Source organism: Neolamprologus multifasciatus, chromosome 6 (assembly GCF_963576455.1).
Source record: "Neolamprologus multifasciatus chromosome 6, fNeoMul1.2, whole genome shotgun sequence".
NCBI classification, from domain to species: domain Eukaryota; kingdom Metazoa; phylum Chordata; class Actinopteri; order Cichliformes; family Cichlidae; genus Neolamprologus; species Neolamprologus multifasciatus.
In genome coordinates, this window is record NC_140444.1 from 8,873,292 (window position 1) to 8,894,655 (window position 21,364).

The window sequence follows — 21,364 nt, forward strand, 5'->3', positions numbered from 1 at the left end:
GGTGGGACGTGGACTGCGGTGCCGTGTGGACGCACCTGCACGGAGGTAACTGGAGTTGCGAGTTGTATTGTGGTGTGATGCATGTGCGGCTGGCAGCCGCAGTCAATAAAGATGGCTCAAAACTATGATCTCTGGACCCGCTGTGTCTCATTCACACCCCACTTCCATTACTCAGAACATTAATCAGAATTATTCAGGGAGAGAAAATCCACAGAAAACATTTAAGATCTTCTTGATGCATGCTCAATCATCCAGGTAAGTAAATCTCCAAAAGTTGATTCTGTTCATCTGGACGTAGCGTTTTCAGTGGGAGAAACGTTTCGTCACTCATCCAAGTGACTTCTTCAGTCTCAGCTGACTGCAGGTTTCCCCAACCTTATAAACACAACATTTGCATAATGACTGAAACCAGCCCACTGAAGGAACAATGGGCTGGGAGGTCAGTTCCTTAATCTTAATTATGCAAATTCTCATGACCATTGATCAGCAACCACTGATCAAAGCCCACTGATCAATGGCCATGAGGACCATTCACAGAGAGTTGGGGAATGGCTGCAATCACAGCATTGTAAGATGGCGAAAGATGTACCCTTAGGCCCCCTCCTCGATTCAGAGATGGTCTTTCCCTTTTCACGTAAATGGCCTCCTTGACTCCGCGCTCAAACCAGCGTTCCTCCATGTGCAGGATGTGTACTGGCCAGGACTCTGCAATCTATTTACACCTACAGGCCAGTGGACACTCTTTCAAGGATGAGGATGTACACATCTTGGACAGGGAGGAACGCTGGTTTGAGCGAACTCAGTTTTTTACTGGAAAGCACTTTGGTCAACCACGTTGTTTTTAAAGGGCTGTATAAATAAAGTTGGATTGGATCGGGACAAGAAATCAGCACCAAGACAGTACAGCATTGCAGATATTTTTTAAACAAGTGGTACCATTATAATTTATTAATGAAAACATTTCTAGACATGTCAAATTTAGCTATAGACAAAAGCAGACACAAATAATCATCCTATTAAACAGCACCATATACACAGTCTGATGCAGTAGATACATATTTTATTAAAAAAAAAAAGAAGAAAAAAAAAGATGAAAGTATTAGTCTAATCATTCTGCATTTCAGAGGTAATACCAAATATTAAACAGAAGTAGGGATATTATTGATACGAGGACAGTTTGGTTGAGGAGAACTAGAAACATTTCTCATAAATAAGCTGTTTATTGAAAATGAGTAGACATGTTATTACTGTTATTATTTTTTTTGTTTTAAATATACCAATGTGCCATCACCCTTTTTTGTGTTGTATAAAAATCACATTGGCCTCCAAACAGCAAACTGAAACAAGCACAAACAGTTGACTGTCTCGGTTTGGCTCCTTTACAAAACTGCAGAAATGTTAATGGATTCCGATGGAAGAAAAATGCTGCATCAATTCTTTTCTCTTTGAGGTGGAATAGCGAGTTCTATGCTGAGCTAGAAACAGCCAGTTTCTTCAAGTGGTCCATGAAGACCTGCAGGCTCACGTCATCAGTAAGGATTGGGGCTCCTGTCTCCTATGGGAACAAGGGAGGAGCAAAATGGTGATTTACTCACTTTGCAAACACATCTCATTACGACATAACTCTGACCACTTTAATGAGCAAAATGCCCCGCTTTGAAGATTGGCTTATGCAAGACCACGCTCTGATGATAATCCTATTCTCAGACTTCCGTAGATTTTCTCCTTTTTTGCAGTATTTGTACAAAGCAGGGTATAGTTTGACACTTCCTTGACTTTGGAAATAAGAGATTAGTGCTATTTTCAGCTTGCAATCTTCTAGGTTAGCTTATCCAAGACCTGTGTTTACTGACAGTTTGCCTGTCCTGTGGGTGAAAAACAATCAGGATGGACGTCTCAGAAGACTTAAAGTCAATCCTGGGATTTTAGTCTATAATTGCACAAATAGATGAAATGAAAACTTTATGGAAAATAAAAAAAAAAACGTATGCATGAGGCAGGAGACAAATCCACTACATTTGAGAATTTTACATTTACATATTTGAATGTAGCTCAAATGATATAACTATAGTAAAACTGCAAATTTGGTGCCTTTCATTAAACTAAAAACAAAACAGGCTAGTTGAGAATTTCAGTCCAAACGTTTCAAATACAAATGCAAATAAAACAGTATATTTTAATACTGTACCTGTCCCCAGGCATAGAGGTTGTTGTGGGTCTGCGATGGGTTGACTTTGGAGAGCAGGAAGCGAGCCTGAGAGCCTCCGTGCTCAGTGTCAATGTAGCGTGGCATCGGGAAGCGTGTCTGTAGGATCTCTTGAGCGTCATCCAGTGGAGCCTGCAGCAGCTGTTTGAAGTTCTCATACTCTGCCATTTCTTGGTAGCCTGCTTTTCGCCACTGAGCAATGGTCTGGAACAAAAAAAGAGAAAAAAATCCAAATGCATCACAACATGCAGAGTTTTGTGTAAATAGTTTAAGCATATAAAATAAATTTAATGGATAATTTGTTGAAAAATCTGCTGCCTTACCTCTCCATGGTAGATAACCAGCTGGAAGAAGGTGTCCATCAGCAGGATTCGATCTGGCAGGATACTGCTACTGTCCAGGAGCACAGGCTGTAACACATCCGTGACACAATGCACAACAATTTAGCACCAAAAATATAAACACTTTTGCTAGGAGCTGGCTGTTCAGCTGCCAGTGAGTAACACAAAACATTGATGATAGGATGATAGTGTTGAGCGTATGAGGCTGACCTCTGGTGGTCCGTAGAAGGAGTACGAGTAGAGGATGGGCTGGATCATGATCAGGGACTGGGTCAGGTCTTGCCTGACAAAGTGATGCCTGTAGTAGGAGGACTCATCTGGGCTATTGTTGAAAACTTGCAGGAATGGTGACCGTCGCAAGTGGAACATAAACTGTAGGTGTAGGAGAGAAAAATGTTCACACAATGTTCACATTGTTTTTCCTAGCAGTGTATTCCAGCATAACTGAATTAAATTAGGGGAGAGTATGATAATCATAATAATGGCTAGATTTGAAAGAAATTACCTGTGGATAGAGGGACAGAGACTCTGACAGTCTAAAGGATGTCGGATCATCTTTGTTGAACTGGCCAAATTTCTGACACTGAAACAAAGGAACAAGATAACTTGGTTTAAATAAATACCATGCATGACGTTCACATCACAATAGATAAATATCAACACTCTCTTTAACTATTCACAACACGGGTATTGGAAGTATTCCAACTATGTATTGTTAACATGTTGCAAACGCTGCTGCGTAGGAGTGTCACTTACCAGGCGGATGAGCTGCCTGTCAAGCCAACGCAACACATCTGGACCCTCTTCAGACTCTGCCCTAAAGACGCCCAGGCGGGCCATGAGCACTGCAGCTGCTTCTTGGTCAAAGGATGATTCGATGTGCTGAATCTGAGATTGGGCATCTGCCCAGCTGGAGTAGTTTAAGAAAGAAGGAAGCGAGAAAGATAATGGGAGGGATAGAGATAAGGAGAATAGAAGAAACCGGAGAAGCGGAGGTCAGCATAGGTGTGGTGTACATGACGCACATGCAAACAGGTCTCAAAGGCGTTGGTCTAAATTGCAAGAATGCAAACATCCTTTCTAGTGAGGAAAATATTTATGCAGCTGTCATTCTCTTGGTCGCATTAAACCAACCTTTTACACTCCCAGCATTTACTTTATTGAGAACATACCAAATTTAAGTACATTTTAGGTGCAGTCTAGTTGGCCATGGTTCACATCCATTTAGATGAACAATGAAAAGGTTGCAGCTGTCATTCTCTTGGGTGCATTGGAGGCTCATTAAACCATCATTTTACACACCCGACATTATATTTATTAAGAGGAACTGGTTTGGTAAGAACATACCAAATTTAAGCGCATGTTTAGGTGCAGTCTAGTTGGTCATGTTTCATATCAATTTAGATGAACAATAAAACAGGAGTCTTACTTCCTGGCGATGGTGGTGACCCGTATCCTTCTTTGTGTGTTTGAGTGCTGGTACTGGGTTACAAACTGGACTGCCCCACGTCCGCCCTGAGGGACTGGTGCATTGTGCTGCAAACACAAAATAGTAGAAACAGTAAGAATGCAGTCGACAACCATTTCTATTTTACTGGGAAAGGGGGAAAAAAAGAAGAAAAGAAAAACCCATACAGAGACACAAAAAGCCTTTGTTTGAAGAATCTTTTACTAAACAAAGCCACAATTCTTCATTACAACTATTCATTGTTTGGCATCCTAACATTTTCACTCTTATCAGCTTACTGTAATTCTATCTAGCTAAGCTGAGGTTCAAGTTCTTATTTTACCTGATTCACAACTTCAAAATAGATGCCCAAAGTAGTGGAAGGGTTGAGACCGCACACCTTCCATTGGCTGGTGCCACCAGTGCCCAATTCCTGCACGAAACAGAGAGTGCAATTTGATAAATATCCCAGATTACTCAACATGACAGTAACGAATCCAAATCATATCTGGGTCAGTCACTCACATTCTCTGATACACAGGGAGCCTTTGAGTTGAGTGAAACACACGGTCCAATTGCACCGCAAACCTTCAGCTCTCTCGAGGTCTATAAAGCCAGACAGAGAAAGAAATACAGTTAACGTTTTCAACAGCTAATATATGTTACCTTTGTTCTATCATTACAAATCCCAATATAGAAAGTAATCACACGTATAACTCAAAAGACTAAATCAAGCCTTTACCTTGACTTCCATGACACCTCCAAAGGCCATGCGGAAGTCACCATTGTAGTCCTTACTAAAGACTCTCTGGAAGGTTTGTTTGAACAATGAGGTATTGAAGGAGTCTCCCATCACAATGTGCCCCCTGAAACACAGCACAATAAATTGTGAAGATTCTTAATTACTTTTTAAAAGGGCATACTAATGCAATCACACACCTTCAATGAATGTAATAAATAGTGCTTACTTACCCAGTGAGATTAGATAAGCACTTCATTTCAAGAAGTCCAGTCTGGTCTAGGGCGCAGGCATAGATATCAATACTGTGGCCATTTGTTGCTGAACGATTGGCCAAGGCTTCATAATACTGTGAAAAACAAACAAACACGTTCAATTTATGTAATATGCAAGGAAAGGTTTCAATCAAATACAAGTACTACTGCATGCTTACCTTGGTGGCCTTTTTCAGATGGCGAGCGTTGTCTTTCTGGATGTCATGCCAGGAACGAATTGGAGTTTTCAGCTCATCTCCCACCACCATTCCAGGGCCCTGGGTGGGTGGTCCTCCAATAAAAAGCATCACACGAGCCCCTGTGTTGGGGAATGTACCCTGAGGAGACAGGAAATGGACTTCAGTTAGTGCAAGTATCATTATACCGCAAGTTAACATTCAGCAATTCTGCGATCACGTGTAAAATATATCGTCAAAACCTTTTTGCTTTTATAACAACCAATATGTGCAAGTGGAATTTACGTCACAAAATAAAACATCATTAACCAGTCCATTTGAAAATGAACCATAAAAGCATAAATGTTGAATTAAGGGAACGAGTTAGAATAAATGGTTCAAGGAACACGTGTAAGCAAAGGGCAGACTTCATAACCAACTCTTCCAACAGTGAGGTCCAGAGTCCAAGAGTCTGGGAAGGTCTGAGATACTGAACTCTTTGGAACTCAACCAAGTAGCCACCAAGCAGCAGGAATTTGCTTTAAATATGATGTCTGTATTTGATAACACATTCTCTATGAAGGCTGATTCATTTACCAAAGGGACAAAGAGTTATCATTCAAAGAGAACAAACAAATGAGCCAGCTGATACTTGATGCCAAAAGCCGTTTGCGGTTCTCCTTTACATGGAAAAAGTAAATAAATAAAAGACTCATTCATTTAGTCATATCCCTTAAGACAAATCAGCGAATCTAAAGTCAGTGAAAGAGCAAAATGTATTCTAGTACAGCTGGGGAATGTTCTGTTGTACTATCAGTTATATAACCACACAGATTAGCAGTACAAAAAGGGTGGTTGACAGTGGAGGGAAAAAAAAGCACAAGGCAAATACGTAACAGCCTTTGAACGGACAGAGAATATTTACTGTTTGTCAAGAGGATCATTATCAGACAGCGTGTGCTGTTCGGAAAAGGTACATGTGGCACAATTGTCTTTAAGAAGCTAAAGTTCAGCTTGCTGTGAATTACTGTATTTGCTTTAGTTGTAGATAAACCTTGTAAATGACTGTTTCTGTGATCATAAATGGCTTTATGTGTTCCATTTCAGATTACTGACAGTACAGCATCACTTGTATGCACTTAATGTATGAGATAATTTTTTGTCTTTCATACCTCCAGCAGGCCGACGGCGACAGACAGCGCAACACCAGTGGATCGGAGTGGCCGTTTACCCTGAGGGACAGGCCACGGGTCTCTCTGAAGCTCTCCCAGCAAATCTGTCAGATTCATATCGACTCGATGCACAGGCTGAAGAAACCTGAATATAAGACACACACGCACATGTTTTAGAAAAAAAAAGGTGCTTTGCTTTTTTTTGTAAACAATAACCATCAACTGACAACTGACAAACATGAATTGTTTGTGCTCCTACGTACTTGCAAGTGGCAGCAGCATCCTGAGGGGCCAAAGGACGACCTTGTTGTCCTGTTACAGCTGGCTTTGTTAAACCCAGCATCTCCTGAAATGAAAAGCAAAGGTTTTACACGTTTAACAATAGCTAACCTTGTTTTTTGTACTTTTTAATCTAAATGGACTTCCTGTTTTTTTCCCCCTTAATAAGTGTGTCACTCACACCAGACTACCAAAGGCCTTTGGCTGGACTTACCTGTATCTGTTTGGCGGTAAGGTCCTTGGTGCCTCGGAACACATAGCTCTTAGCAATCCCCTCGCAGCTCAGCTCATGAACTTGAACCATGCGGCCAAATGTGATGAGGCCCACAAGAGCGTTGGGGGGCAGCAGACTGAGGGACATCTGGAGAGACTCCTTGAGAGCCTGGAGATCTTCTTCTTCCAAACATGTGTCCACCACATACAGGAAGATGAGAGGAGCTGCAGGACCACGCTGTAAAGAGGCAGGAGACTAAAGTCAAAAACTGATGAAATCACAAGCCTTGTATCCAAACAGTCATAATCACATAGTGAAAAACAATTGAGACTATTGTTTATGCATTCCTTTTCATGTGGTACTGTGTGGTTTGCTGCTTGCTTCATATATATTTCTGTATTACCGGCACTAGCAGAGATGGCATGTGAACATCAGAAGCTCATAGTCATACTTTCTGAATACACTATACATTATAAACTAGTAGTAGTATTGTTACAAATGCCAAACACAACAGACGTTGTTCTGCTTTTATAATTAGCATTTAAAATGTTTATTACAGCCACCTGTATAAATTAACTTAGGTCTACTTTTCTGTTATTACATCTGTCACTGTCAAAAATAAGGCATCCCTAAAAAAAACATATATGTGATACTACTGGAAACTGTTAATGTTGACCTTTATACCTTACATCTTCTGGACTTAATACAAATTGTTAAGGTCAGAGTGAAGACATGTATGCAGTATTTACCTGTACCATGTACTCAATTGTAGAAAACTGTGGCATAAGCTCAGCTGGCTGGTTCACATCTGATATGCCTGCGTAAGAGGGAGGGAACTGCGCACACACACACACGCACACAGAAAGATATCAAGATTAACCAACCTAAAAAAGGAATGTAGCTCATCAGCATTAAGTTATGAATGCAGAGACACGTTTTGGCAGCGATATGGTTCAAATAGCAGCAAGACTAAACTATGCTCTCAGCCACAGTACTTACAGGGTTTCTCTGGAAGCAGAAGTTGCAGGCCCATATTTTTGCTCTGAAGTCAACTTGACTGTAAAAAACAAGAATAAAAGTAAGAAAATAGAGGTTGTATCTAATTGTCATAAGAGTGGCTGTGACTGAAATATACACAAGGTGTATTTAGTGTTTGCAGTTCTCATGCACAACACCCAATACTAAGAACACCTCAGCATTTAGAAGTGCTGATGTGTTAGAAAGAAAAGTCAAATTCAAATCCCTGCATCTCCTTTCACTCACATTTACATTTGCAAAAATAACACTTTAGTAAATAAATGTCAGGAACAGACATCTGTGGCTTTAAATTATGAAACTAAAATACTAAAAGTCAAGGAAATTATATCACATGCATATACCAAAACGCATGATTAAAATAAACATTCAAAAGGATACACTTTATAAGCTTGAGTACTGTTTTTCTGTGAAACTCACCATAGTGGGTTGAGCACTGCCTTACAGTTGGGCCGGCTGCAAAGAACTGGCTCATACTGGACCGGTGGCAAGTTGGGCCTCTCTTTGAGAGGTGTGAAGAGGCAGGAGACAGGGACTACCAGCCTGGTGGCTTCAAGGCGGCTCGAGGGCCAGAGGTTCCAGCTGAATCTCACCCCATCTCTGTCCTCATTTTGTTGAATGAACTCCTGGTAGGTTGCCATCACTGATCTTCAGAAGGAAAAGATCCCCCAAAATAACACAGTGAGGTTATCAGTCCCACTGAAGAATTAAAATAATAAGCGTAGAAGTGGTAATCCAAACGGTACCACTCCAAATCTTCAGATGTTCCCTCTCTGCTGTGTACCGGCTTTCTTCTGCTAGCTGCAGTCAGCGCCTACTCTTTATACCTGTGATCTTTTCTCTCATGTGCTATAAAAAGGAACGGATTTTCGAAAACATGACGCACAAATTTTAACATTAGAAAACCTGACCAGCAAGTTTTCAAAGAGTGCGGAGGAATCCTGCAGGTATTTTAAAGCTCTACCTTTGTTAGTGGACGTCACTGAAACGCTGGTGACGCCTTTTGCAAATCATTGCCAAGCATGCTGTTGTAGCAACTGTATACTCTCATTCTTTCTCATGACTATGTGAAGCTACATAGTCAGGAATAAACATAAAAGGACTGCAAAAACATGCAACGTGTTTAACGTGGATTAAATTATATAAGACTTCTTGTTATTCACACATTACATTATCTGTTGTAATTTTTTCTCAGTTCAGCCAACTAACTTATGTGTAAGTCAACATACCCCAGAGCCAAGACTGACAGCACAGGGTCCAGAAATTCTCATCTCATAAAACAAACAGAAAAGGTTGTATAGATTCACACAACTAAGATGAACTTGTACAACAAATTTATATTCACAGGGAAATCTATTGTTTTTTTTTACTCATTTGTTGTATTGCTCTAAGCCACTTTGCAGACGTTTAGGTATGCAGGCTATTGTTATTCTTTGATTAACGGATCTATTGTTGTAAATTATTGAAAGCATGCACTTTCATTGTTTACAAAATGCGCTTCATACACAAACTTTCATTACTGACTGTAATATTTGGGAATGACAACTAATTTCTGCAAATACTGTTTTTCTGTGTATTTTATTTTTTTATTAATGCTGTCACCAAATTAATGACTCGAATTTCTCTTCAACTCTATTACTACTACACCTGACCGCTTAAGATTGTAATGCTTAAGGCAAAGAACCTAAAAAGCCCCCGCACAATCTCGTGACATATTCTAGTTTGGAATGAGGAAAAGATTTTGTCCTTTTTAAAAAGGGACTTGTCCTTGTACTTTTTTTTTTTTTTTTTTTTACAAAGTACAAGGAAATACGGAAAAAACAAAAGAAAAGTCAAAATTTTAAGCAACTTTTCGAATTTTATGAATCTGAATAGATTTCAACACAACATACAGGCCACGTATTATCAGCAACGAAGCCACCAGTGATAGTTGGTCTTTATCAGAACTCGTACTCATTCAAATGCTTATTTACGCTTTGTATGCTGATAGCCAACACACAACATAACAGCAGTGGCGTTTATAGAAGACAGACTAGTTTAACAGTTGGCCTTATTTTATTAATCTTCGCTGTAAAACCGGCTCTCTTTACTTCTCTGGCACTCATCTGCATGCTAACGACACCGGGTTAGCTAACGGAATGTAGCATTAACCTACTTCCTGTCCCTTCGTAAATGAAAGCTGAATTCGGGCGCTCTACTTTCTTAGAAATTTAAGGCGAGCTCTTACCTTTTATATTAAGTTGAGCTTAGGTATGGATAACAATAAAGAAACTGTTCGGTTCGAAACGAGTTACAGCATCTGGAGGTAAATGGAGACGGATGCCCGAGAGGACACAGAGACGACGTTGAGGAGATCACTCCCTATCAGCCGGGTATGCACTCCGCTAGAATGACGTGTTACTCCAAGATCAGGCGTGTCCTATTGGCTCGTATTTCCACGACGTTCGTACGTCATGCTCAGCGTATGCAGCGGAAGCGTACAATTATGGGAAAATGAGTTGTTTAGATCCGCTGCAGCAGTAACGTAAACTCCGATAATCTCGGAGTTGTAGAGCGTGTTATGTCCACTGAAAATTTTGTACTGTGTGATAACGTGTTGTTCGACAGTTGTGCGGGACTTGTATTATCTCACTGTACTGACACATGTACATTTAGATGTACTAATGAGTATTTCAGCTGTATGCCACTTTTCTTCTACTTTACTAAATTTCAGAGAGAAATAATGAACCACATGCTTTGCTTTATATATATTTCGAAAGTTACTGTTAATTTCAAATATATGATTTTCAAAAAATAGTTTCCTACATACAGTCGTCAATATGTTCAATAAAAATGAACAAATGGTTAACGGTTACTACCCATTCTTGGTTTTTAGAGTTCATTAATACAAATACTACTATTTCTACTAATACCACTCACTTCTATTAACGTGGTGTAGTTCGGGTGTATAAAAGAAGAAAACAAATAGATGAACATCAACAAAAGCATTATTACTATTATTATTATTTATCTTTTGTGCTCAAATATGGGGACTTTTAGTCCAAACAACTTAATATAGCTACACCATACCTACCTATTTCCCACAGAGGAAAGTTCCGGTATCTAAAATATCAGCGGCTTACAATTTGAAAATCACAGACAGTAATTTAAACTTAAAGGACTACACGGTGCAACATGAGGCAGTCCAGTGAGGCTACGGACATCAGTGGATAGCCTGTTGTTAGGTTTTAGAGTATAACCTGTAAACCCGATTATTAATAAATTTATTTTAATTATATTTTGGCGCTTATACAGCCTATGTTTTCTCCTAAATCGTCACACTTGCAGAAATTATGTCGTTTGGAGAAAGTACCAGAATCTTAACTTCAGAGTACCCCCTGTAATTTCAAGCCAATCCGAGAGATAATTAACGAAGCATTTCAGAACAGTTTGCAATAATTTTGAACGTTAGGTGGCGCTGCAACCAAACTATGATTTCGGTGAGGCTCAAGCCCCCGGAGGGAGAGACCTGGAGAGAGAGAAGGAGGGGGAGAGAAAGGGGAGAGCTGTTTCCTCTCCCTGTGTTTCTGCTGTGCACAGCGGACTATCTCCTCTTTCTCGCAGTGTGCTGAGCCTAGATGCGGCAGGTGTGTGTGTAAACCGAAGCTTTTCTCACTTTGACCACCTGACCGACAGAATCTGGATTCTAATGCATATCGGCTGCGCACAGAGTCCATTTCGGATGTGAGGATGTTGCAGTGATAGTAGAGCATCTTCTCCGCTGTATCGCGCCCAGCCGGCATCGTCAGCTGTTGCTCTAGGAAGAGAGTGGAAGAGTGGGGAGCAACAGAAAAGGCCAAACTATGCGACTGATTTACAATCCGTAACCGTTTCCACCCTAAGTCGACCGGGGAGCGGATGCGAGCAGAGGTTGCCAGCGAGCCTCTAAGTATTTTCTGCTCTTTGTCGGTACCGGAGGAGCTGTGCCAATGGAGAAAGCGACTCCACCGCCCCAGCCTGGGCTTCAGCTCTCGATAGCGAAGACTGAAAGTCCAGCAGAGGACATCTCCGGTCTGACTGACGAGGAACTGCTCAAGTGGACCAAGGAGGATCTGGTGCGCCGACTCAGGCGGTCTGAGGCCGACAAGATGAGCGTGATTCTGGACCACGGGAATCTCATCCGGGAGGTCAATCGTAGCCTCCAGCTGCACTTAAACGAAATCAGGGGGCTGAAGGTGAGGGGGCGCGCATCGGTGAAGGATGAGATCATAGGCTTGGAGCACACCTGAGAACGCGCATAGCAGGAGCAATGCTCTGCTGTTTAGAGAGCGCCTCTGCAAACATGGTGTGAGAATAGATGGTATATGAAGTTCAGTGTGCCATTGTATGGGTCATATGTGATCATTTGGGTTTAGATGGATGTAAAGTATGTGTGCACTTTTGCACATGCAGGAGCTAAGAAAAGCCTCTAGTTTCCATTTTAACTTTTTGAGGTGGGAAATACAGGTTTTTAAAGTGAACTAAAAAGGGAAGGGATATGTGTGCTTGTTAGCACAATCAATACCAAGCTGTGCCCTTTCCACTCAGATAGAGCAATGAAGAGTAGGTTTCACTTAAAAATGCTTCCTTCTAACAGTAATGTCTGTCAATAAATCAGTGGATTTGTTCATGCAGTGCTCAAATCTGATCTTGTCTTCACATACTTTTGATTCCTAAAAAATTCCTTCACATAAATCTACAGCAAGTGGAACACAGAATCAAGTGGCAGATGCTCTGAAACTGTATGCAGGCTTTCTCCATTTCAGTAACCTTTACCCAGTGCCTTCTTTTTCTAATAAAATAATTATTGCACAGTGTCCACGGTGTTTACAGTTAAATTCTGAGAATCAGCCTGGGGTTGTTTCAGCTGAAGCACATCGGGATCATTTGCTTTTCTTGGAGACCTCGTCACCTCTCCACCCATCCAAGCAGCCTAATTACACAGAAAAGAGCTGGAGGGTACAAAAGGGGGAATAAGTAGGAGATGGAGGATAGCGGAGAGTTAAGTTGTTACAGAAGAGGAGAAAAGAAGGAGGTCTCTTGGAGGTGAAGAAAGAATCCTTAAGTAAATGTTGCTTAGTATGAAATGTTTAAGGCATGTGATCTATGACCTTGCCTCATTTCTGTGTGGCCTTTTCATCTCCTCCAGCTGATTCTAATCTACATTACGTATTTCACATGGTACACAGTGAGTCACTGCATTTATGGGAAAGGATGAAGGATTAGGATTTAATTTCATTATGATTGCATACACCATTTGATTGCTATCTGAAAGAGCAGTGAAATGTATTCAAATTGCACAATGGCTTGAGTGATTTAGTCGAAGTTAAGTAACCCATGAAAAATGACTTATGCAACATTTCAAAAACTAATTTGTGGTCCTTAAGGAGCATTTTTTCTTCAGGCTTTCTGGTTCATACACGTAAACTGTGTGTCGCTCTTTTCTAATTTCTAAATTTCTATTATTTCTCTTCTTGCTTTCACAGGACATTAACCAGAAGCTGCAGGAGGACAATCGTGAGCTGCGGGACTTGTGCTGCTTCTTAGATGATGATCGTCAAAAAGGAAAGCGTGTGTCCAGAGAGTGGCAGCGTCTCGGACGTTACAGTGCCAGCATAATGCGTAAAGAGGTGACCCTCTACCTCCAGAAACTCAAGGAGCTAGAGCTTCGACAAGAAGAGGTAATCCGGGAGAACCTGGAGCTGAAGGAGCTCTGTCTTCTACTGGATGAAGAAAAGGGGGTAGTAGGTGGTGGAGGTGGCATTGGGGGAAGTGTAGGTGTAGGCAGTGTGGGAATGGGAGGGTGCCGTAACTCCATAGACAGCCAGAATAGCTTGCTGCTAGTGCCTGGCCAGGGGTTGCTAATGAGAGACGTAGGGGATGGAAGTAGCACTTCCAGTGCAGGGAGTGCTGACAGCTCTGATCACCCTCACCATAAACAGCCTCACCTGGCTGCAGGAGTGGGTGGGGTTGGCAGTGGTGGGGAAAAAGGAAGCCCTGAGCTTCTACATAAACCCAGGTGTAGCAGCATCAGTGGAATAGGAGGTGTAATTGGAGGAGACAGGGAGGTGTCCAGTCCTGAGCACCCAGCTGGGCGCCATCGGAGTACAAGCCTGGAGTACCCATACACCCTCCCTCAGCTCTGCCGGCCCCGCTGCGGCTCTATATCTGTGCCTGACCATAGTCGGGTCATGCGGGGCCTTAGTCCCGAAAAATATGGAAGGAACGTGGGCCACCGAAGTCCGGAGCAGCACCCCAAGCACCACAGCTCTGACCTCGTCCTGGGCCAGAGGCAGCACTTCCTAGGTCAGGGAGGCACCGGGGAGCTCTATCAGCGGCACAACAGGAGCAGCATCAGTAGTACAGGATGCGGAAGCCCAGAGCCCCGGCAGGCACATTTGGGGACTGGAGAGCACCATGAAAAGGGCTGTTTCATCCAGGGGGGCAGCCCGGAAACTCACAGGCACCAGTACAGCATGAGCCCTGACCATGTGAAGTTTGGCAGCCCAGTGAGAGAAGGGCAGAGGAGGCCGGCTGGAGAGGAGCTGTCACCACATCATCGGAGCATCTATAATGGCATGAATGGTAGGTTTATTTGTGCCTTGTGATGTGATCATATATACTGACCTTCTATTTGACACCTAGTTTTTCCATGCACACACCCCCTTAAAGTCAAGTGGATGATGTTGCCCTTACACATACATATAGCAAGCTGAAATAAACTGATTTATACACCTGAATGAGTGGCAGGTTCATCAGAAGGAGACGCTATATCAAAATAAGTTGAACTGCCAAACATACCGTCTTACTTATTGCACTTATTATGAGCATATATAAAAAAATAGGCTAATATATATTCAAGTGTTTACATGTTTTCCACACCTTAGTCGCTAAGTTACTAAATCAATGTCCATACTCTGAAGACTCTGGAGCTAAAAAACTCTGTACTTTTATTCTCTCTAATTGCTTTGCATGATTTAACATTGAAAATAATACCTATTTACCTCATACTGGGCCTTGATGCTTCTCTCTACTCCATATGAAATTAGCTGTTTTTTGTCCTTGTCTTCCCTTAAGGTCAACTTAGCTTTGAGCCAACTTTCTCATAATTGTTGCCTCTCATAAAGAGAAAGTTTGGATAACAAACCCATCTCTTCACAGCTGAGTGCCCAGGATGGCCATATTAAGGATATCCCCTCTCAAGCATTTAAAACAGCCTGAAGCCTGAGCTTTTAGCTCACAGGGATTACTTGTACACACAGTGACCTAATTATTTGAAACTTTGGCTAAGCTAAAAAGGAATGTATGCTAAATAGAGTCAAAACTCTTAATTTTTTCTATATCAGACTATTTGTTGATATTGCAGAAAATTTGTTTTAATATTTACCAGTTTCTTCTGTTTTATACTTAAGATTTATTACCATTAAATTTATACACCATCAGTCTACTTTTGAGGGGCATATTGAGATGCTTCCTATACAGATGGTGAAGGTTGAACAGTGTGAAATATTGTAATCAAATAAATATCTCAACATACAGTGGGGCAAAAAAGTATTTAGTCAGCCACCGATTGTGCAAGTTCCCCCACTTAAAATGATGACAGAGGTCAGTAATTTGCACCAGAGGTACACTTCAACTGTGAGAGACAGAATGTGAAAAAAAAATCCATGAATTCACATGGTAGGATTTGTAAAGAATTTATTCGTAAATCAGGGTGGAAAATAAGTATTTGGTCAATAACAAAAATACAACTCAATACTTTGTAACATAACCTTTGTTGGCAATAACAGAGGTCAAACGTTTACTATAGGTCTTTACCAGGTTTGCACACACAGTAGGTGGTATTTTGGCCCAGTCCTCCATGCAGATCTTCTCAAGAGCAGTGATGTTTTGGGGCTGTCGCCGAGCAACACGGACTTTCAACTCCCGCCACAGATTTTCTATGGGGTTGAGGTCTGGAGACTGGCTAGGCCACTCCAGGACTTTCAAATGCTTCTTACGGAGCCACTCCTTTGATGCCCGGGCGGTGTGTTTTGGATCATTGTCATGTTGGAAGACCCAGCCTCGTTTCATCTTCAAAGTTCTCACTGATGGAAGGAGGTTTTGGCTCAAAATCTCACGATACTTGGCCCCATTCATTCTGTCCTTAACACGGATCAGTCGTCCTGTCCCCTTGGCAGAAAAACAGCCCCATAGCATGATGTTTCCACCCCCATGCTTCACAGTAGGTATGGTGTTCTTGGGATGCAACTCAGTATTCTTCTTCCTCCAAACACGACGAGTTGAGTTTATACCAAAAAGTTCTACTTTGGTTTCATCTGACCACATGACATTCTCCCAATCCTCTGCTGTATCATCCATGTGCTCTCTGGCAAACTTCAGACGGGCCTGGACATGCACTGGCTTCAGCAGCGGAACACGTCTGGCACTGCGGGATTTGATTCCCTGCCGTTGTAGTGTGTTACTGATGGTGACCTTTGTTACTTTGGTCCCAGCTCTCTGCAGGTCATTCACCAGGTCCCCCCGTGTGGTTCTGGGATCTTTGCTCACCGTTCTCATGATCATTTTGACCCCACGGGATGAGATCTTGCGTGGAGCCCCAGATCGAGGGAGATTATCAGTGGTCTTGTATGTCTTCCATTTTCTGATGATTGCTCCCACAGTTGATTTTTTCACACCAAGCTGCTTGCCTATTGTAGATTCACTCTTCCCAGTCTGGTGCAGGTCTACAATTCTTTTCCTGGTGTCCTTCGAAAGCTCTTTGGTCTTGGCCATGGCGGAGTTTGGAGTCTGACTGGTTGAGGCTGTGGACAGGTGTCTTTTATACAGATGATGAGGTCAAACAGGTGCCATTCATACAGGTAACGAGTGGGGGACAGAAAAGCTTCTTACAGAAGACGTTACAGGTCTGTGAGAGCCAGGGATTTTCCTTGTTTGAGGTGACCAAATACTTGTTTTCCACCCTGATTTACGAATAAATTCTTTACAAATCCTACCATGTGAATTCATGGATTTTTTTTTCACATTCTGTCTCTCACAGTTGAAGTGTACCTCTGGTGCAAATTACTGACCTCTGTCATCATTTTAAGTGGGGGAACTTGCACAATCGGTGGCTGACTAAATACTTTTTTGCCCCACTGTATATAGATATACAAATATACAGCCATGTGCCCAGACATACCTAAGGATGAAAAGTGTAGCATTTCAGGGTTTAGTGTTACAGTTTGTTATAGCATAGAGGTGTTTTTTTCTCTGTAAACGCAGACATTTTCTAAAATGAGATTTACAGGTTAGTTTGGAATTGGAATGCACTTGTTTGATTGAGAAAACTGAGATACTCATGCTTATTCTGACTGCTGCAAAATTTACAGCATTATTGATTTTTTTTTTTTCATTTCAAGAGAAATGTGGGCTGACTCAGGACAAACTGAGAAAAAACACAGGCGTTATATGAATCTTTCCAGCTCAAATGATCCACGCACAAATTTGAGTTGTAGCATTGCAACTGTTGCCACACGATGATGAATAAACCTATTAAATGATGAATTACCTCTAAATCTTTGCTCCGTTCGCATCCATGTCTGAGAGATCGTGGGGAGCTAAGGATGATGAGGAGGACGAAAAATCAAAGTACCAACTTGGCTGCTGTTTAAATACCCCACAGTGGCTGATAATGATTTCTGGAGTCCGGGGGAAAAAGTGCTGAGTGGCACAGAGCTCTCAGATGCTAAAGGACAAATTCCTCAAGGTGAAATATCTACCTGACTTTGCAATATAAGCTTGAAATTACAAGAGAAACAGAAACAATTTACACAGAGCAAACTTAACTTTTATAGCGAGGATTTTAACTGTTTTTGTTACCAAATGATGAGTCATTTATGCCAATTGGATTATTATATGTTTACCTAACAATATGCACTTAAAAACTTTACAACTTCAAAGAGGTAGTACACAGATCTTTATTTATGAACCTCAGTTTTCAAGTCACAACATTTGGTTGCTTTTGAGCAGTTTTGTGGGCAGGGATAGGTTAGTAGGTAGAGTGGTGATCGGAAGGTCGGGGATTTAAATCCACTGAATGGCTACCCTGAGCTACCCCTGAGCAAGGTACCATCCCTACACACTGCTCCCCCGGTGCCCAGTGGCTGCCCACTGCTTCAAAGAGTGAATGGGTTAAATCCAGAGAGGGATTTCCCCACGGGGATCAATAAAGTATACATAAAATAAAATCTGACAAGTGACCTATTGGTGTCATGAGGGCAGCATGGTGCCACGGTGGTTAGCACTGTTGCCCCACAGCAAGAAGGTCCTGAGTTTGACGTAATCTGGCCGAGGCATTTCTGTGTGCAGTTTGCATGTGGCTTTTAACTGTTTGTGGCACTGATTATCTGTAAAACCCAGCGTAATACTAACAATGTCTGCCTCCAGAGACACCTGAAATTAAAGCACTAAATGGCCAGTGAATGCATTTTAAGATCCACAGTAGAGCCATGGTGACCTCAGGAACTACTGTACAGTATCAAGCATGCTCTCTTTAGCCATTTTGCAATCTCTATGGATTGTGCTGGATTATTATAAAGACACACACAACTTTGATTTGGATCATAATTCTGTTTCTATTTTAAGGCTCAGCGCAAACTGTAGCTCTATGAGGGATTTCAATCTTGATGTAACCTGAAACCCATATGATGTCTGCAAAAGCCACGTCACATTAATGCCTCACAAATCCTTAACTGGAAAATGTTGTGAGTGCACAGGGCCTGGTAGTTTGCCAACTGTGGCATAACTGTTGTGAACTTAGCTCGGAGTGAAATGCATGCACCAAATAGCCGTTAACCAGGGCTGTAAAGACTTCATTAGGCCTGTGTATGACAGCGGTTGAGCATGTGTGTGCCTTGCGTGAAGTCATATTGGTATATCATAGCTTGTCATCCGTCACAATTGATGTTTATCTCCATCATGAACATGTCGCTACAGGGCTTCCATGCCTCCACTAACCTGACAAGGGAACTAACTTTAAGTGTCACTATAGGATATTTACACTTAGATAGAGACATGCAATCAACACGTTGCCAGAGGATGATGCTTTTTCTGAAGTTAACACAAAAATACCACCCATCTGATGCTGACGGATTAAGATACACTAAAATGCCACTTAAACTAATACAACTGAAGGAGAATGAAAAGGACAAGAAAGATGAGTAGATACAGAAAAAAAGATGTGGGGTAGGAAACGTAAAGAGAGCAGATTTGTTGCGATATCCCTTTGTGTCATACGCTGACCTAACCTTGCTGCCATGTCCTTTTTTGGATGAAGAGGAAATTTAATTCCTGTTACGATGTAGTACACTCCACTCGCTTGGATTATCCTCTAAGCCCTTTGCACAGCATTATTTCATTTTTTATGATCTTGCATGTATGCTTGTGTGTGTGTGTGTGTGTGTGTGTATGTTTGTGTGATTTGGGTGGATGTGCTAAAGTGTCCCAGGGTCAGTGTAGCGATGAGGGTTTATTTTCTGACAAATGAACGACTCATATTGATGTAAAACTCAACAGTAGCGAAGCTCAGGCCATTTAAATTCCTGACAAAATCCACAAAGAAAGCAAAACAACACTCTGACCTCTGTAGCCTTTTAATACAATCTGCTGCAACATCTTTCAGGAAGCTTATCACACATAGCTTATTCTGTCATTGTTACAGTCAGGAGGAAGGAATACCAACAAAATGAAAGTACTCGTGCTTTTACTTTGGTTCAACTCCGAGTTTCTGCTTGAAGAAAATAAACATTATCTTGTTTTCTCATCTTGATGACATATATCCAAAAGTATATTGACTCATTCATATATAAAAAAGGGCATTACAAGAAATTACAAATGAAATCAGTGCATGGCACTATAAGCTTTAACCTCCTAAGACTCTTCCACTGCATGCATTTTTAATTTCTCTTTGATATTTGGTCACACTGGGGCCCGATGAATGTAAAAACAAAGAATTACCAGATTTTTTTTAACCTTATTTTGGTTTTTAAGAAAAGTAAGAACCACATATGAGCATATTCGTTTAAAATTTTGATAGAACAGTAGCAGTATAATGTCCTCATAAGTAGATATCAGGCCCTTGTAGAGCAAAATTCAGTATTTTGGTCTAAATAACCCAAAATGTGATGTCCACATATGTGGACGCCAGGTCCTACGAGGTTAAAGCAGCAGTAATTATTGGCTTGCAAATATTAAATTGCAGTAAACATTAAAGGCCGTTTTGACTTTGTATGCGATGAGGAGCTTTACAAATAATCAGTAACAGCAAAAGATCAATTGTGACTCATAGCACAAATATCTGCCTTGTGATAAAATCCCTCTCTGATACTAATCAGCCATGAACACTACAGTCTCCTGACCCAGACTGCAGGGATGAATGTTCACTAAGCCTACAGGATCTCTGCACTGCAGAGGGTCTTCTTCACAAAAAGAGGAGAGACTTAATCATGTTTTCTGCTTTAGCAATCACATGTTCTGCATATTAGCTTAAGCTGCTCAGATGATCAGGAGGAGAAAAATAGGCTGCATGAGAAAAGAAAAGATGGTGCAGTGTGTGGGGAAACCTTTGCTCTATTTTCTTACAGTACTGCAGATGTGTGTCACTCTGTGTACTGTATTTGTAGTTTGCTTGAAAAGTGTGTGTTTGTGATAAAGACAAAGCCATGCTTTTTTTAGCCAGTGACTGCTACTTTATTCTTAGTTGTTTTAATGAAACAGCTCAGTTTGATGTGATACACGCGTAACACGAGCCTTCTCAGGTGACAGAACAAAATAAAGATACAGTATAATGTCTAGCATTGTAATGCAAGCTAGTGCTACATAATGGCTAAACCACAGATATATGAGGCTCTCATGTAATATTTGATATCAGTTTAGACAGAATATTAGTAAACCCATATTAGCCTTCCAAATATCAATAAAGCTACATTTTTCTGCTAGGCTATAGCGTTATAGTGCATACATTTAATTTGAATGTCAGCAAAATATAATTCCTGTTTGGATGATTGGCTTACACTCGAATAAGAAACAGCATATAGGTGTAATATGTTGGTGTTTTATTGTTTATATATAATAGAAAGTCTAACCCATTAGTCTGACAAATATAATGTTATGGCAGGTAATGGGTTTGGTGGAGCATAAAATTTGTACTAAAGAGTCGCTAAAGTTAGCTGAAACTCTAATATAGTAACATCCACCCCCCACACAGTGGGGAAAAATAATACACAGTAGAAATGCTGAAGAAAGCATTTTCTAATAAAACCCCATGAAACAACCATAAAATAATAAACAGCAACTTATTCATTCTCTCAAAGAAAATGGAAAGATCTCAGATATTTATCTTTTAAAGTCTTGGATTTCGCTAATTAGCAAGACATCAGCTCAACATTACCCTAAGTTAGAGTACATACACAGTTTATTCCAGCACCTATAGTTTAGTGTTGTA

The 21,364-nt window shown here is 41.1% G+C and overlaps 2 protein-coding genes across 3 annotated transcripts in view; one reads left to right on the forward strand and one right to left on the reverse strand.

Annotated features, from left to right (window-relative positions):
- Positions 1-264: 264 nt before the first annotated feature.
- Positions 265-10,269, reverse strand: sec23b (SEC23 homolog B, coat complex II component). Of its 2 annotated transcripts, XM_085162700.1 has the most exons (19): positions 10,091-10,269; positions 8,284-8,511; positions 7,828-7,885; positions 7,578-7,664; positions 6,829-7,065; positions 6,599-6,681; positions 6,336-6,480; positions 5,167-5,325; positions 4,967-5,082; positions 4,737-4,860; positions 4,520-4,600; positions 4,338-4,427; positions 3,977-4,083; positions 3,304-3,457; positions 3,053-3,130; positions 2,758-2,919; positions 2,530-2,616; positions 2,189-2,410; positions 265-1,555 (listed from the first exon to the last, which is right to left on the reverse strand). In XM_085162700.1, the coding sequence occupies exons 2-19, from the start codon at positions 8,502-8,504 to the stop codon at positions 1,466-1,468; spliced, it is 2,301 nt and encodes a 766-aa protein (XP_085018826.1). In that variant the 5' UTR covers positions 8,505-8,511; positions 10,091-10,269; the 3' UTR covers positions 265-1,465. The 2 variants fall into 2 exon arrangements, with proteins under 2 accessions (XP_085018826.1, XP_085018827.1); XM_085162701.1 differs by lacking the exon at positions 10,091-10,269 and having other exon boundaries at positions 8,284-9,635.
- Positions 10,270-11,381: 1,112 nt separating this feature from the next.
- Positions 11,382-21,364, forward strand: part of ccdc85al (coiled-coil domain containing 85A, like) — a 36,322-nt gene continuing 26,339 nt past the window's right edge. Inside the window, exons 1-2 of the mRNA XM_085162702.1 lie at positions 11,382-12,077; positions 13,368-14,466. Of these exons, the coding sequence (XP_085018828.1) occupies positions 11,832-12,077; positions 13,368-14,466 (1,345 nt within the window). The 5' untranslated portion in view covers positions 11,382-11,831. The remainder of the gene's footprint in view (positions 12,078-13,367; positions 14,467-21,364) is intronic.

Bases quoted from the DNA above. Each gene is read 5' to 3' on its own strand.
- sec23b (XM_085162700.1), bottom strand. From the start codon at position 8,504: ATGGCAACCTACCAGGAGTTCATTCAACAAAATGAGGACAGAGATGGG. The intron at 5,326-6,335 runs GTATGAAAGACA...CTGTCTCCTCAG, and splicing joins TCGCCGTCGGCCTGCTGGAG to GGTACATTCCCCAACACAGG. The intron at 2,617-2,757 runs GTCAGCCTCATA...GATGTGTTACAG, and splicing joins CCTTCTACGGACCACCAGAG to CCTGTGCTCCTGGACAGTAG.